Here is a 15,969-nt window from a genome sequence, read left to right on the forward strand (position 1 = left end):
TTAAAAAAAAAAAAAAAAAAGATTGTGATTTTTGAAAGATTGTGAACATGTTCTCAATGACTCAAACATTCCCAGAAGAAAGATCAGCAAACCAGCGGGTCACCGTGTGTGTGAGAGAGCAGGAAAGAGAGAATGAGCGGCGGCACGGGGGGAGGGGGGACAAGCAGGAAGTGCATCACGGGAGCCAATCAATATTGTTCCTGGAAGTCGCACTATCTGTCCAGACCACTGCTGTAGATGCTCACATGCGTGAGTGAGACCAGATAATCAGTGCACAGCAGCTCCCTTCTCACGTAGTACTCCTGCAATCCCGGTTCACAATTCCACCTCCATGCCTGTGTTCCACCGAGTTACAGACAAGTTGCACTTTGGGCTTTTACACATTTTATTTCACCATCAAGCTCGGATGATATTATATATAAAAAAAAAAAAAAAAAACGTTCTCAGTCTTTTCAGATGACTGATGCCATTGCACTCAGAGGAATCCAGCAGCACACGACAACAATACATGGGTGTGAGTACAAGATGAAGGCACAAAATACCCTGTTAAAGCTTATGATTTAATTTATACATTATATAAATAGGTATAAAGTATTTTTACAAAAGCATTTTACCAACATAATGAATACAATATACTTTAGATAAAGATCCCACAGTTTTGTAAGAATGCCAGTCAACATGCCAAAGCCTGGCTAGCCGGTATGGATAATTTCCCAAAATAATAATATTGTTGCCAGTCCTTCACGGCAATGCTATGATTTGGCAGCTGATGAATATTGTTTATAGGAAAAGTGCATCAAACACAACTACTATCTCACAGTCCTTGTGCTTCTTTTACATCCGAACACCATTCACCAGCCAGACAACCAGAGTTTCTTGCTTCTGGCTTTTCACATAGCATTTTTGAGGTTGAATTGATTTGATTGTTATAAACTATTTTAAAGAAATAGCAGAAACAATAAATCTTTTTAACAGAAATTAAAGACAACCATTACAATGCAACAGGGAATATGCAGATATTAAACACTTCTTGTAAAAAAATACATTAAACTATCTAAAAAACATTTTAAAATACCTTATATAGCTGATATATAGCCATTTCCTCTGACAGATATACTCTGTGTCTTCTGTGTACATTACATTAATATACATTAATATGTGTGAAGGTGTGTGAACTAATCAATATGTGATCTAATTTTGTTTTTATCACAACTTTAATTTTGGTCTTACTTCATTTTATCATTCTCATGCGATAACATTCTAGATTTAATTTAGACTGTAGTTCTCTTTAAGACTAGACACGCATCATTGGTTAGAAAAAGCACTTGGTTTAACAAAAGCATCAGAAAACTTTGTCATAATCTTTGTCATAATCTCTGTATGAAACATACGTTCAAAACATAAAAATAAATAAGTGAATTTGCATGAAATAAAGAACTGTTTGGCTTTAGATATTATATTAATATAAAAATGAGCTGACGATGCTCTGTGATTGTTAATGGCATAAAATGGCACTGAATCTCAGGTCTTGTTGCAAAGTGCGGTCACTTAACAGTGAATTCTAAAGCACATGCACAACGCTGCATACATTTTGTACAAACTCACCTGGTTCACCTCATAAATTGCATTCTTTTGAAGTGCATGACAGTGACCTTGAGTGAGGCCTTGATGCTGTCCCACAACACAGAATCCAAAGTGCTGCATTTGCCCCTGCTTCTCTCTCTGCCTATACACAGTTTCGATCCTCTCTGCATGTGATTGTCCATTTGGTAACCAAACATGTCCATTCGTGTGTCCGTAGAGTCGTCCTCACTACATCAGCCGGCTCCATAATGCTACACACAATGCCTCATGTCATGGCCTCTCTGACCTCCATGCGCCCCTTTCATCCAGTCAGCTTACACCCTGCTGGCAAACAGGTGCATGGGACAACAGCAGGCGCACTTTGCCACGTAGAAAGTTGAAGTGGACTTGGAAGAGTGCAGAGGCCGAGGACACTCGCCATGTCTCTGTACTTCCTGAAGCTGTGGCTGAAGGAGTGTATTCCTGAAAAGAGAGAGGCTGGATTTAGATGGACAAAGAACAACCTAAATATATTTTAAATGCAATGTGTGCACTGGAATTTAAAAGCACTTTACAGTTGAGGTCAAATACAGCTCTAAGGTTGCCTAAAGAAAAGGACAACCAGGTGTTTCATAAATACCTCACAGTACAATATGTATTTCCACTAAACTAATAACATGTACATATGTATTTCTTTGAATTGCAAATCAAATTCGAATCGTTAGACCGTTTCAGTCACAACACAATAACATTGAAATATGGCTCAAGTATTGGAAAACAATTTCACCTTGGAAAAAATTCACCAGTTTATCTTGGCATTAATGGAAAGATAGTAAGGCATGAGTAGCAAGTAACATAATTTTTGCTAATAATGTACAACATTACAATGAGTTAAGCATAGCATAAATTAATTATTATTAATAGTAATGGAGTGTATGTTGTGTTGATATGTGTTTATGATTGCCTGTATGAAGCCGTCCACATCATCTATAGTAATGGGCTGTCTGGGCACATTTTCAACACTGTTGAAAAGTTTAGCGCCATTTAGAAGTTTCCTTGTTTAATACAAAATATGTAACAGAAAAAACTACTAAAAAAATTAATAAATAGTAATTCACAAAGTTTGAATCCACATTTGCTGATGCACTAGGGCAAAGCTCAGCCTCATGTGGTCAGAGTGTGTCAGCCGTTCCTGTATGATGATGGCATTGGTGCTGCGAACTGGCCCACTCATGTACCTAATTCTAAATTGACTGACTTTATGCATCAACTTTTCACAACCCAAGAAAAATCATTTTATAGGTCAAAGACTATCCAGGAGATCACTGATGCCCTGATCCCAATCTGAATCTGGATCTGGATCACCGTCATTTCATTGGGAGTAATTGGGGCTACAACAAGGCCATACATGCTTCTAGGGTTATGAAAAATCAATTAGTAATTGACACTTAGATACTAACAGTTACTCTCAGGTTAGATACTCATTTGCGACTTATCCATACCAATAGTGCAGTCTTTGCATCCTCTGTTCAATGCATACCTTCGCTCAGTTCTGTCTCAGACAGGCAGGCACTGTGTCACTATGACTAGCAGTTTAAAACAACAACAGCTTTTGACCTTCAGAGGTTTTTGAAAGAAACTGAAGTGTTTTTTGTATGTCCAATAATCCTATATGCTACAAAGGGGAGGTTGGTTAAGTGTTCATTAACTTATTCCCCATCCATAATCACAGCTGCCAGAGCCCATCCTGGTATGTTCTGTACAGGGTGGGGACTCAATTACCCAATAGATACTGTGCATCCAGAAAGTAGTCACAGCACATCGCTTTTTTTGTTGTGTTACAGCCTAATTCCAAAATTGATTAAATAGAATTTTCCCTCAGAATTCTACACACAACACCCCACAATGACAACATGAAAAAAGTTTATTTGAGGTTTTGGCAAATTATTTGAAATAAAAAAACACATGTACATAAGTATTCACAGCTCAAATTTGAGCTCAAGTGCATCCTGTTTCACCTGATCATTCTTGAGATGTTTCTTCAGCTTAATTGGAGTCCACCTGTGGAAAAGCTGTTGATTGGACATGATTTGGAAAGGCACACACCATCTATATAAGGTCCCACAGTTGACAGTCCATGTCAGAGCACAAACCAAGCATGAAATCAACGGAATTTTCTGTAGACCTCTGAGACAGGATTGTCTCAAGGCACATTTCTGCTGGTTTGAAGGTCCCAATGAGCAGTGACCTCCAACATCTGTAAGTGAAAGAAATTCAGAGCTACCAGGACTAAAGTTGGCGGGCCACCTAAACTGAGCGATCAGGGATCAAAGGCCTTAGTCAGGGAGGTGATCAAGAACCTAATGGTCCTCTGTGGACAGAGGAGAAGCTTTTAGAAGGACACACATCTGTGCAGCAATCCACCAGGTCTGTATGGTAGACTGGTCAGACGGAAGTCACTCCTTAGTAAAAGGCACATGGCAGCCCACCTGTAGTATGCCAAAAGGCACCTGAAGGACTCTCAGACCATGAGAAACAAAATCCTCAGGTGTGATGAGACAAAGACTGAACTCTTTGCTGTGAATGCCAGGCATCACGTTTGGAGGAAACCAGGCACTGCTTATCATCAGTCCAATACCCTCTGTACAGTGAAGCATGGTGGTAGCAGCATCATGCTGTGGGGATGTTTTTCAGATGCAGTCAGGATAGAGGGAAAGATGACTACAGCAATGTACAGATGAAAATGTCCTGAATGAAAACCTGCTCCAGAGCACTCTTGAACTCAGACTGGGGCAACGGAGCATCTTTCAGCACAACAAGGACCCTAAGCACAAAGCCAAGATATCAAAGGAGTGGCTTCAGGACAAGTCTGTAAATGTCCTTGAGTGTTCCAGCCAGAGCCCAGACATAAATCCCATTGAACATCTCGGGATAGATTTTAAACTGCCTGTGCATCGATACTTCCCATCCTACCTGATGCAGCTTGAGAGGTGATGTAAAGAGGAATGGGCGAAACTGGCCAAGGATAGGTGTACCAAGCTTGTGGCATCATGTTCAAAAAGATGATGCAAAGACTGTGTATACACAATGTACATGTGATTTCTCAGGGTTTTTTCTACTTTTAATACATTTGCCAGAACCTCAAATAAACTTTTTCACATTATGAGGAATTTAATCCATTTTGGAAAAAAAGCTGAAACATAACAAAACGTGGAAAAAGTGATGCATTGTGAATGCTTTCCAAATGCAGCCGCCAGTTATCATTAAGGTACTGGCTAGTAGCTACAAATAAAATGATAGTGTTAATGAGGGATCAAGGCCAAGAATGTTATCAGTCCTGCTTGCCTGTAACATTAATAGATAGTGTTATTATAACACAATAACACACATATTTGTGACCTCCTTCTCTAAAAGTCACAGATTGAAGCTGTGAAAAATCCACAAGCAGCTAGACATAAGCAGTGACAGGCCTACCCTACCTACCTGACTCCTATACATTTGTCAACTTAAAATAGAGATGTCATTAATGAAATTATATCATCTATATCTTTATTAAATTAATTCTTCGTGATCTTATAATCAAGTAGCTATTCACACAGCCAGATCTGCTGAAGTTGAATACGTACTGCAACACCAGGGCAGAAATCAGAGTCTGGGGCATATTTGCTCAATGATGTCCCTGACCTGTCCCTGGTTTTTTTATACACTGGCTGACTTTGAAATTTAGTTTGTTTTCTAGTGGCATTTGCTGAGGCTTGGTTAAGTTGCCTTTCCAGGAATCCTAGGTTTGGGTCAATGATGGTGCATTGTTCAGTGTCACCACTAGTTTGAAAGATTTTCCAAAGTAAATTTTTGTTGAGTGAAAGGCTTATTTTGAAATAGATTGGCATTTTATTAAATGTATAAAAAAATGAAAAATGTAAACACAATAGGCTTTTACACCCTTTGCTATGATACTCAAAACTGTGCTGAGGTGCATCCGATCCTTGTGTCATGATCCAAACTTTACCTGCCGTTTTGTGTCTATTGGTGTTTTTCCTGGTGTTTTGTGTCTATTGTGGTCCTGATTACCCTGAGTGTGGCAACCTGTATGTTATTATAAATATGCACTGAATGTGTCCAGTCTTCATGCCAGCATTGTTCCTGTCACCTGGTATGTTTTCTGCTGTGAGTCATGTCTTGTCATTAAATCCCTGTCTTGTTTGAGTCGTGAGTTTGCGTCCTCACTACCCTGCGCCGCCGTGACATCTTGAGATGATACAACTTGATTGGATTCAAATTCAGTTAATTGTGTTTGATTTAGAATGGCACACCTTTCTACATGAGGTATCACAGACACCAAACATGAATTTGTCTGTAGTCCTCTGAGACCGAATTGTGGCAATGCATAAATCTGGGGAAAGATAGAAAACAATTAAGGCAGCATTGAAGGTCCTGATTAGTTCCCGATTTTGTCTCCATTATTCAGAAATGGAAGACATTTGTGAAAGTCAAATTGGGAAAGAAAGGCTTTGGTTAGAACGGTGACCAACGGCATCATTTTGTGAGGATTTTTGTCTGCGGCAGGAACTGAGTGAATAGTCATTTACATTTACATTTAAGGCATTTGGCAGACGCCCTTATCCAGAGCAACTTACAACGTGCTTTCAAGTTACCATCGATGAAGAGATCAATTCCGGTTCACTAGGACCCCAACTATGAATACAATCTTTTGATTCACTCTGTTGTAGATTCTGTACACAAGCTCGTCAATAAGAAAGTTACAAGTTCATCTAAATATCCTTTAAAGAGGAAGGTCTTGAGCTGTCATTTGAAAATACTCAGTGACTGAGCTGTTCTGACCTCGAAAGGAAGTTCATTCCACCACCGAGGGGCAGAGATGGAGAAGAGTCTAGATGAATGTTTTCCTTTTACCTTCAGAGATGGAGGGACCAGGCGAGCAGTACTGGAGGCTCGGAGTATACGAGGTGCAGTGCGAGGTGTAATAAGGGCTGTGAGGTAGGATGGGGCTACTCCATGTTTGGCTATGTAGGCCAGCATCAGTATTTTGAATCTGATGCGTGCAGCTACTGGGAGCCAGTGGAGGGAGCGTAGCAGAGGGGTGGTGTGGGAGTCCACATAGAGAGATACTCTGAGTGCTCTGGAACACAGACTAGGGTAACAATTCATGACCCAACACAACAATGACAATGGAGTGGCTTCAACAGCAGTCTGTGAATGTCCTTGAGTGGCCCAATCGAATATATCTGGAAAACCCCCAAAATGACTGAAAGTATCATCTGGAAAGAATGGGAGAAAATACCCCAAAACAGGTGTGTCAATCCTGAGAAGACTTCAAACCAAATGTGAGCTTGAATACTGATCATCAGTGATCAGTATTGGTGGCCTAGCGGTTAACAAAGAGGCTACGTAATCAGAAGGTTGCCAGTTTGAATCCCAATCCGCCAAGGTGCCACTGAGCAAAGTACCATGCCCGGGCGCTGATGGTAAAAAGCAGAGGACACATTTCGTTGTGTCACCATGTGCTGTGCTGCAGTGTATCACAATGGCAATCACTTTCACTTTCAGGATTAAGAATTAAAAAAAAAAGCACATTGGCAAGTTGTTTTGACTTTGTCATTATGGGTACTGTGTCTAAATCTATTTTAGAATTATGCCGTAATGTGGAAATAGTGAAGGAGTAAAAAAATTTTCTGGTGGCACTGTATATCACACAAAAGACAGCATTTGAATGGCTGATGTATCATGTTCTAGACCCGTACTCAGTCAAGAACCAGAAAGGATAACAGCCGTAACAGCCTTAATGAATGTTTTGCCCACGTACACCAAAATCATGTTTGTCAAAAACTTATATTTATTCATAACACTGCTGCATTTTTTTTCAATAAAGTATCTTTAGAGTTATCAAGCTATTGGTTGTTCATGTGGAGGTAATATCACAAATATATTTCTGTGCTCCTCAGAATAGAATGTAATAAGAATGACATGATGACGCACAGAAAGCAGGGGTGGTTCTCATTGAGCTAAGTACAACTTGTTAAATGCTACACACCCACTGCAGACATTACAGCCACTGAACAGACTGCGTTTCTTTAAACGACAGCACAACACAATTTCCCACCAAAATATCCCTGACCTACCAAGGCCAACAGACCTCTGAAGGAATACTGTGGTATAATTCATCAGTCTGTCAGCAGCAGAACTTTAAAGTCTGGTTAGATATGAGATGGTGCCTGCAAGGGTAAGTAAATACTAGAAACTCTGGAAAGGCACAACATGGGAAAACATCTCCCATCACTTAATTGTTGCATTCTTGATTTTACCATCAGTGGAACAGTGAACTGGTCTGCTGGACAGGCTTGGGAGCTACAGTTTGCTTAAGATCATGTAGACAAACCAGGAGGCTGATAGAAACAAAAACACACATCATTCCAGATATCTATATCTACTCACCTGGAAGCTGAGGCTGCGTAGGACCTGGCCAATGCTGATTATGTTGCCCAGGCTGTTGTCTATGTGTGAAAGCAGGACTGTGTTGTTGATGGATGTTTTCAGAGAATTAATGGCTTGGTTCAACATCCAAAGGCCCGATTGTACCTCCTGAGCCTGCTGCTCCATCTACAAAGCAAAAGGACACTTGTAAGCACACACTCATTCATAGAGAAACAGTTATTTTAACCATTCATTTACAGTGATTTTCACTCCAATAAAAGTTCAAAATGAATGTCACCTGGCCAAATAAAGTCTCTCAATTTTCTCTGCAAGAGTATGTGGATTTGCACAAATACATTCTGTTTAATTTCAATGTAAGAACAATATATCAAAATTATTTCAATGTAACGAGTGAAACTGTTTTTTAAATTGCTACTTTTGTGATAGAACCTTTACCACATTTTACCTATAATCTAGGATAACCACAAATGATATCTGTCCACCTTAACTTTCTTCCTAGAAGTACCTGCTGTAAACCTGTAGTAAAAACAACTTGCACAACTAATTTTCATGAAGATAAATAACATAAATAAATAAATAAATAACAGCTATTTATTTAATATTTTAGCTATTTGTTTTACTTGTTTTTCTATTTAGCAATATCTATCTGCAACATCAATTTTCTCAAGCAAATGTTTTGCTGCTGATTTCAGAAGACATTTAGCCCAAATGGATATGCAAAAGTTCAAAGACAGCATTGCAGAGGAGGCATGAAATTTTACGGCCGGTTGGTAACATGAGTCAATTACTTTAATCAGTCGCATAGATCCGCCATTTTCTGTCGTGTTCAGTGACATCATGTCTTTTGCAATCAAATAGGCTATTGCACTTGTGATATTTGCAGTCTCTTCGTATTTTGTGGTAAGGTATGCCGCTGGCAAAAGAAGAAACTATAGTCTGCTGCTGAGGCGCAAGTATTGTGCTGGTTGCTTTAGGGTGAACACCAGAGCATGCTTGGGTCTGGGACTGAGCATGCTCTAAGGGATGGCACTGATGTTGTCTTATTTCATAGGGTGGTAGTAGCCTAGTGGGTAACTCACTCGCCTATGAACCAGAAGACCCAGGTTCAAATCCAACTTACCATTGTGTCCTTGAGCAAGACACTTAACCCTAAGTTGCTCCAGGGGGGGGGACTGTCCCTGTAACTACTGATTGTAAGTCGCTCTGGATAAGGGCATCTGATAAATGCTGTAAATGTAAATTTCAAAAGTGAAGTGATTGTCACATGTGATACACAGCAGCACAGCACACGGTGCACACAGTGAAATCTAACCTCTGCATTTAACCCATCACCCTGAGTGAGCAGTGGGCAGCCATGACAGGCGCCCGGGGAGCAGTGTGTGGGGACGGTGCTTTGCTCAGTGGCACCTCAGTGGCACCTTGGCGGGTCGGGATTCGAACCGGCAACCTTCTGATTACGGGGCCACTTCCTTAACCACTAGACCACCACTGCCCCTTGTCATCACTTGTCATCACTATTTGTCATCACTTTCGTTGTTTTGTGTTGTAGTCAACAGTTTTAGCACATGAGAAGCTATGCTCTGTGCGTCAAACTACCTGACGTCAGCTTTCACATGATTGGTGTGGCACGATGCTCTTCTAATTGTGAGATTTAGTTTTACCGCCCAGCAGGGATACAAGTACAGATTTACATATAAAGCAACAGCCAAAACCCCTCAAGCTATTAAAACCTATTTACCATTTTAAAGTAGGAACTGGATTAAAAACCACCAGACTTGCTCACTGGATCATACTCACATCCCTTCTTTTCCAGACATTATAATCTACACTGGGTTGAGGAACAGTAAGGGGTTCTGTCAATGTGCAGGCATCCTTACAAGATCTCTATGAGAACAAGAGGAAAGAAAGGTTACAGAGCAAAATAATATAAATTTAATGATAATAATAATAATTTGCATACAAATATTTGCATTGTAAATGGGTTTTAAAGAAAGTTGCAGATGACTTCAACAGCATTCGCCTGGAGCCAATCATTACTTATTTAGATTTTGAAATGTTTACCATGGCATCCTCAGCCTTTTGCGCCTCCTTAATAAAAAGGTCAAGGGCACGAAGGTCACAGATTGGCCGCAGTGGCGAGGGCAGTCCTGGTTGGGCCCACTCCAGCACCATCAGCAGCAAGGCAAAAATTCCTAAGAGGAAAACATCCCTTCAATTAAAAACACTTTACCTGAGATATATGAAATACAAATATAAAACACTCAAGACATGCTTTTGGAAGGAAATATCAGACTTGTTCTCTTTCTGTTACAGTAACACATCAATATGTTGCACGTGATGGACACAATAAACCATGGGAGGAAAGACCTTGTGCTTTACGCCTCTTTCAAACATTTCAACCAATGAGTAGCTTCTTGATATTCTTATTTTCTGTTACATTCAGGCACTGCTTCCCATCACCACTGACCTGTTTGCCCTCTGTCCAGATGAATGGGAGCACTTTAACACAAGTACACATGTGACCAACTTGTCCCTGGCGCCTGACTCCTGCAGCTTCAAGCTGCGCTTGTAACCCTGACACATTTAGATTTGTCAGCTTCAAGATGAACTCTTCGTCCTAATGCAGGATGCTGGGATAGTGTTTTAAAGAATTTTATCACTATGCATGCATATATGTACAAACAGTAAAAGCATTAGTCAAAAATGCTTGAAAACTGTATTTGTTTGTGGTATATTGTAGACAAAATATAGCAAGGCAGCAACACTCTCAATCACTAGGTCTCCATGACTATGACCATCAGGGCTGCCGGAGCCCATCCCAGGACACTGGGCACATCAGAGAGCCTCACCCAGGGTGGGCAACCATCCCACCACGGGGCACACAACCAAATACACCATTCCACACACACCTACAGACGAGAGTCATTCACCTAGGGATGGTGGGAGACCTGATGAACCAAAAAGAAACCTGCGCCAACATGGGGAGAGCATGCAAACTCAAAGCTGGACTTGGCTGTGTGGCCAGAAATAGTTACAAAAGACCCGTAAACCTAAACCCATGTGGCAAATGAATAAAAGCTACAAAAAAGGCAGAAAGAGGTTACTACTTCATGGCTGATTCCAAACCCGTTGTGAAGAGCTGTTTGGTCCCTGTGAGTAAGAAACTCTGAACAAGCTGGCTGTTTCATGGGGCTCAACCTCACCCTGGTGTTGGGACAGAGTTGTGGCTCCAGACAGGCTGAGGTGTAGAGTATATGCTGTGGCATTAGTGAGGTTAATCTCTTGTACTCAAAACAGTTGGTTTTCTTTGTGGTCAAAGCCAGACAGGAGTCACACCTCAAACAAAATTAAAGATTGTATTGATGTCTGGTAGATCGAGCTCATGAACAGATGCAAAGGGGCACGATAGCATGCGCCGAAGCTCACGTTCGCCTTCAAGACAATTACATGACTTGATAATACTTTGAACCTTTCCATGAAAATGGAAAGCCTGTGATGACCCCGTTGATGCTGAGTGTCATTGACTGCTCCCAGCTAAGTTGGACAGCGCATGCCTTTTTTTCATTTTATTTTCACTTTATTAATGGTAATAAACTTGCGATACAATTACTTCTAACAAAAGTATGTGCAGAATCTGACTTTAAGTACATCACCGTGGAAACACAGGTAGAGATTGCTGCTTGACACACAGAAGAACTGAATCAAAAACTATTTTATTCCTCTCACAATATTTGCCATTTCGTTCAGAATGGTGAACAATTGTGAGTTGGGAGATGTTCTTATTTTTCCTTCTTCACTGACCAAAAGTACTACGTTTCCACAGCCCCAGGAAGAACATACTGATTACACTAATAACCTCCCCAATAGCTTCTGATCAGCCTTCAGACCACACAACATTTAATCAGCCAGTGAGTACAGAGAGAATAACATAATAAATAGGGATGCACCTTCCCGATGCTGAAATTGGATAAACTGTTCTGATACTGACAAATAGCAAATCTGTGGCAATAGGACCAATCCATTATTTTCAATGCAATGTCATGATATGTTTATAGTCACAGGATGTTGGTAGTGGCCTTGTGGGTCACACATGCGCCTATGAACCAGATGACCACAGAGTGACAGGTTCAACCACCATTTCCTACCATTGTGTCCCTGAGCAAGACACTTAGCCCTGAGTTGCCCCTGGGGAGACTGTCCCTGCAACTACTGATTGTAAGTCCAGCAATTAATTCACAGCATTTAATCAAGCATGTCCTTGCATTTATCTTTCAAAAACCATGATACATAGAAAGCATTTTCCCATCTGTGTTCTCTCACTGTGAGACAACAGACACAGTGATCCTGTCTGCTGACACTTTCATACAGTGCCGTTGGTCATCTGTAATGAATGGCACTCTTTCAGTTCCCGACTGGTTGTGATGCAATGAGATTTTTGAGATAAATATTAGAGAGAGCCTAAAACAAACGTACATGCTTCCCTGAAACTGTTCATTTGAATCACAGCTTCACATTCAGTTGTACATTTACTAAAGCACAAGATTCAGCCGACTTCATTTAACACAGCAGCCGGGGTGCATCTCATGCGAAACCAAAAAGCTGACATCATGTGGGCAGCCTGAAGGTTACAAAGTGCACGTCCTCTGCTGAGCCATAAGTTTCTTCTTTTCTGGCTTTCCTGTCACATTAAGAATGGCACAGGAAGAACTATGGGCTCTCAGTTAATATATCACTTTAACTCATTCACCTCATCCCTCCCTATCTCTCCCCCTCGCTCAGAAATGTTCAAAAAGAGCTGAAGGTCACTGACCAAATAGGTCATTTCTGTCTTGTATGTGCAAATACCCCCATCAGTTTTGGGTGCATTGTGTTTGTTAATGCATTCAACTTTTTCATCCTGGAAGGAACCCCAGACCAGCACAGCAAACACAATAAAAGGACCATTCATAGTACAAAACAATGTGAACTCATACGCTGACTGCCACGTATGTGTGAGCCTTTACTTCCTGATTGACCACGCTTTCCACAACTGCTTTCCACCAGTGATATCAACCCGATCTTCCGTCCCCAACTCTGATTCCAGCCCATCCATCCATCCCGAGAGACACCAAGTTTGTCGACAACGCATTCGTCCAGCAGACTTCCAGTATCAGTAGACTGAGGTCAGTGCAACTCCTCGCGACCCGCCTCTCGTTCCACGAGTGCCCCGGAGAAGCCGGAGTCCACACCGATGCTCAGAACCTGGCAGCACACATCATCTAACCCATCAGTTGTCTTCCACGCCAGTCGCTTTTGCACCCAACACCTACAGAGGGTGGCCATCAAGTGTTTCATCACAGTAAAATGTACCCTAACAAAGCAGACAAGAACACAAAGCAGCTGCTTTCATAAAGATTCACGTGAAGATCCCCCGTCTGGATATTTTTCATCAACACTAGGTCTACTTGGCCGCAGGTGCTTTCATAAAGATTCACGTGAAGATTCACACTGTTAACTCAGTCTCTGTGTCCAGTCTACATGGCGTACCCCCATCCGGATATCTTTCATCTACACTAGGCCTACTTGGCCGCAGGTGCTTGTTGAATGCTGACGGCCTGCGTTCTGCCCTCTGGTGGCGTGTGCACTGTATTAAAGCCCAAGGAGAGATCAAGCACAGGAATGATTAAAATTCCTTCCTTAAGGAGAAATCTCGTCGGCCCCTAAAATCCATGTGCTGTCCACCTAGCATCCAAGCCAAAGGTAAAGTAGTCTGTGCCAGATTCAAAGGCCAAATTCTTTTGCTTCTATTTCAAAAGCCCTTTCTATGCTCTAACACCCTGTTGAATATTAATTGTGGCCCTTGTCCTCCAACAAGAGCTTCTGCTGAACATCACGCCTCACAAAGGAATGAAAGAGACTCCCGCTTCCATCTCCAAGGCCTTGCTTTGACGTTAAGGAAAATTCTTGGTCACTGCATCAAAACCGCCTGGTCACGACTAGATTCGTGACTCTGCTTCTTTTTTTTTTTTTTTTTAAACAGTAAAAGCCAAGTCAGCAAATGGTGCGCGCAGAGTCACGGGTTAAGTGGTCCAAATGTCAGCAGGATTCCACCGATTCCACTCAGAACTGGTTCCAGAGGGAGCTGCGGACACGCCCCCCTGCCCACGGAAACCCACGCTTCACGTACACCTTTCCGGCCTCTGTCCCACTTCAAACCGCATGATCTCGCCTTTCACAGCCGAAGTGGTCATGGAACAGTATGAAGCCACACACATTAAAATCCCGTGCATGTATACTGGAATTATCTATCATCATCATCATCATCATCATCATTAGTAAAATCGTTTTTGATATTAAACATTCCAGCCGAAATTGAAAGCACCCTACACCACCATCACGTGCACTCCACACACAGCAGTTCCAACAAGCAACCTTTCCCCCGTGGGCTCTTCTGCCACGCAAAGCCACTTACCCGGACCGCGGAACATTCGCGCGCAACAGCCGCATGATCGGGACGCGCCAGGGACGATCAACCCCCTACTCGGAACTTGGCAAAAAGCCGCCAGCCCCAGTGTTTACCTCCAGCTGATAGCGAGGCTCCACAAAAAGGCATGTGCGTGTGCGGGGTGGGATGGGGGGGTCAGGTGGAATTTCGGGTACGGGTACTCACTGGCTCTCCGTATCCGAACCCGCATAGTCGCTCACAGGGTCTGCGTCGTTGCGCCCATCGGCCCCGTCTATCGCCCATTTATCGCGCTCCACGCTCTTTTATGGATCTGCCACCGGGTTTGCATTTTTTTTTTCTTCTTCTTCTCCCCTCTCTCTCCCTCTCTCATCTGTTATGGCAATGACATTATCGGATTAATTTTATTCTCTGGAGTGCGCTACTGTTATTCTTGCTGTCATCCAGACTCGTTATTTAGCCGCTGGTTTCGGGGAATAATTCCTCTTTTACGGATCGCGCCGCTGGATTTTCCCTCCAAATATTCGAATTAAAGTGGCCGTCACGGAAGAAGGAGAAGAAAGAGAAAAAAAAAAGAGTAATAATAATAATAATAATAATGAGAAGAAGAAGAAGTGTCCAGTGTCACTGACGGGCTTGTCCCCCGCTGTCCGCCGCGCTCGGTCCCCGCATGCGTAACACTTCCTCCCCACGGAGCCCACGCTCCGGCGCAAGATGCGGATGCCTTCCTTTTTTTTTTTTACATTTAATTTGGTGAGAAGGGCAAACAGAACATGGATCACACGCCAAAGCAAAGAAGAAGAAGAGATAAAAGAAAAGTGTGCATCTTCATCAGCGTTTAAACTGGATTGACGAAAAGCGCAGGTCGTGTACTTAAAACAAGATAAACTCTTCCAGCCGAGTAAAATAATAACGAAGGTAAAAAACATTTCCAACAGTCCTAAAAGTTTATGCCGAACCCTTTCTTATCATTCACTCGTGTTACTGAGCATCTCATGAAGAGGCTTTTGATGATGACAATACTGAACAAAGCAGCATGAAGGTAAAATGACTGATTCATCAGGGTGGTAGTTGCCTAGTGGGTAACACACTCGCCTATGAACCAGAAGACCCGGGTTCAAATCCCACTTACTACCATTGTGTCCCTGAGCAAGACACTTAACCCTAAATTGCTCCAGGGGGGACTGTCCCTTTAACTACTGCTTGTAAGTCGCTCTGGATAAGGGCGTCTGATAAATGCTGTTAATCAAACATACTTGGCATACTTACATATATCTTATCTTATCTTCAATATGTTTCTCCACCTTAATCCCCTTAACCACCACAAAGTGGGTGCATCTACATTTTTGACTGGCAGTGTACATGTTTAATGAAAACTGGCTCACAAGTGAAACACTGGGTTCTAAATCGCTATATTGAATCTATATATTCGTCTTTTATGCACACAAAAATATAATCTGGCAAGATCAGACTAGTGACAGAAACTAGTGTTTAAATGACATGTGTGCACA

The 15,969-nt window shown here is 41.9% G+C and overlaps 1 protein-coding gene across 1 annotated transcript; it reads right to left on the reverse strand.

Moving 5' to 3' along the window:
• Positions 1–656: 656 nt before the first annotated feature.
• Positions 657–14,566, reverse strand: epoa (erythropoietin a). The gene is made up of 5 exons (XM_028956367.1): positions 14,468–14,566; positions 10,078–10,208; positions 9,814–9,900; positions 8,017–8,181; positions 657–2,046 (listed from the first exon to the last, which is right to left on the reverse strand). The coding sequence occupies exons 1-5, from the start codon at positions 14,481–14,483 to the stop codon at positions 1,894–1,896; spliced, it is 552 nt and encodes a 183-aa protein (XP_028812200.1). The 5' UTR covers positions 14,484–14,566; the 3' UTR covers positions 657–1,893.
• Between the last annotated feature and the right edge of the window lie 1,403 nt (positions 14,567–15,969).

Source organism: Denticeps clupeoides, chromosome 1, assembly GCF_900700375.1.
Source record: "Denticeps clupeoides chromosome 1, fDenClu1.1, whole genome shotgun sequence".
NCBI lineage: Eukaryota > Metazoa > Chordata > Actinopteri > Clupeiformes > Denticipitidae > Denticeps > Denticeps clupeoides.

Bases quoted from the DNA above. Each gene is read 5' to 3' on its own strand.
- epoa (XM_028956367.1), bottom strand. The intron at 8,182-9,813 runs GTGAGTATGATC...TTTGCTTTGTAG, and splicing joins ATGTCTGGAAAAGAAGGGAT to ATGGAGCAGCAGGCTCAGGA. The intron at 2,047-8,016 runs GTGAGTAGATAT...CTCTCTTTTCAG, and splicing joins TACGCAGCCTCAGCTTCCAG to GAATACACTCCTTCAGCCAC.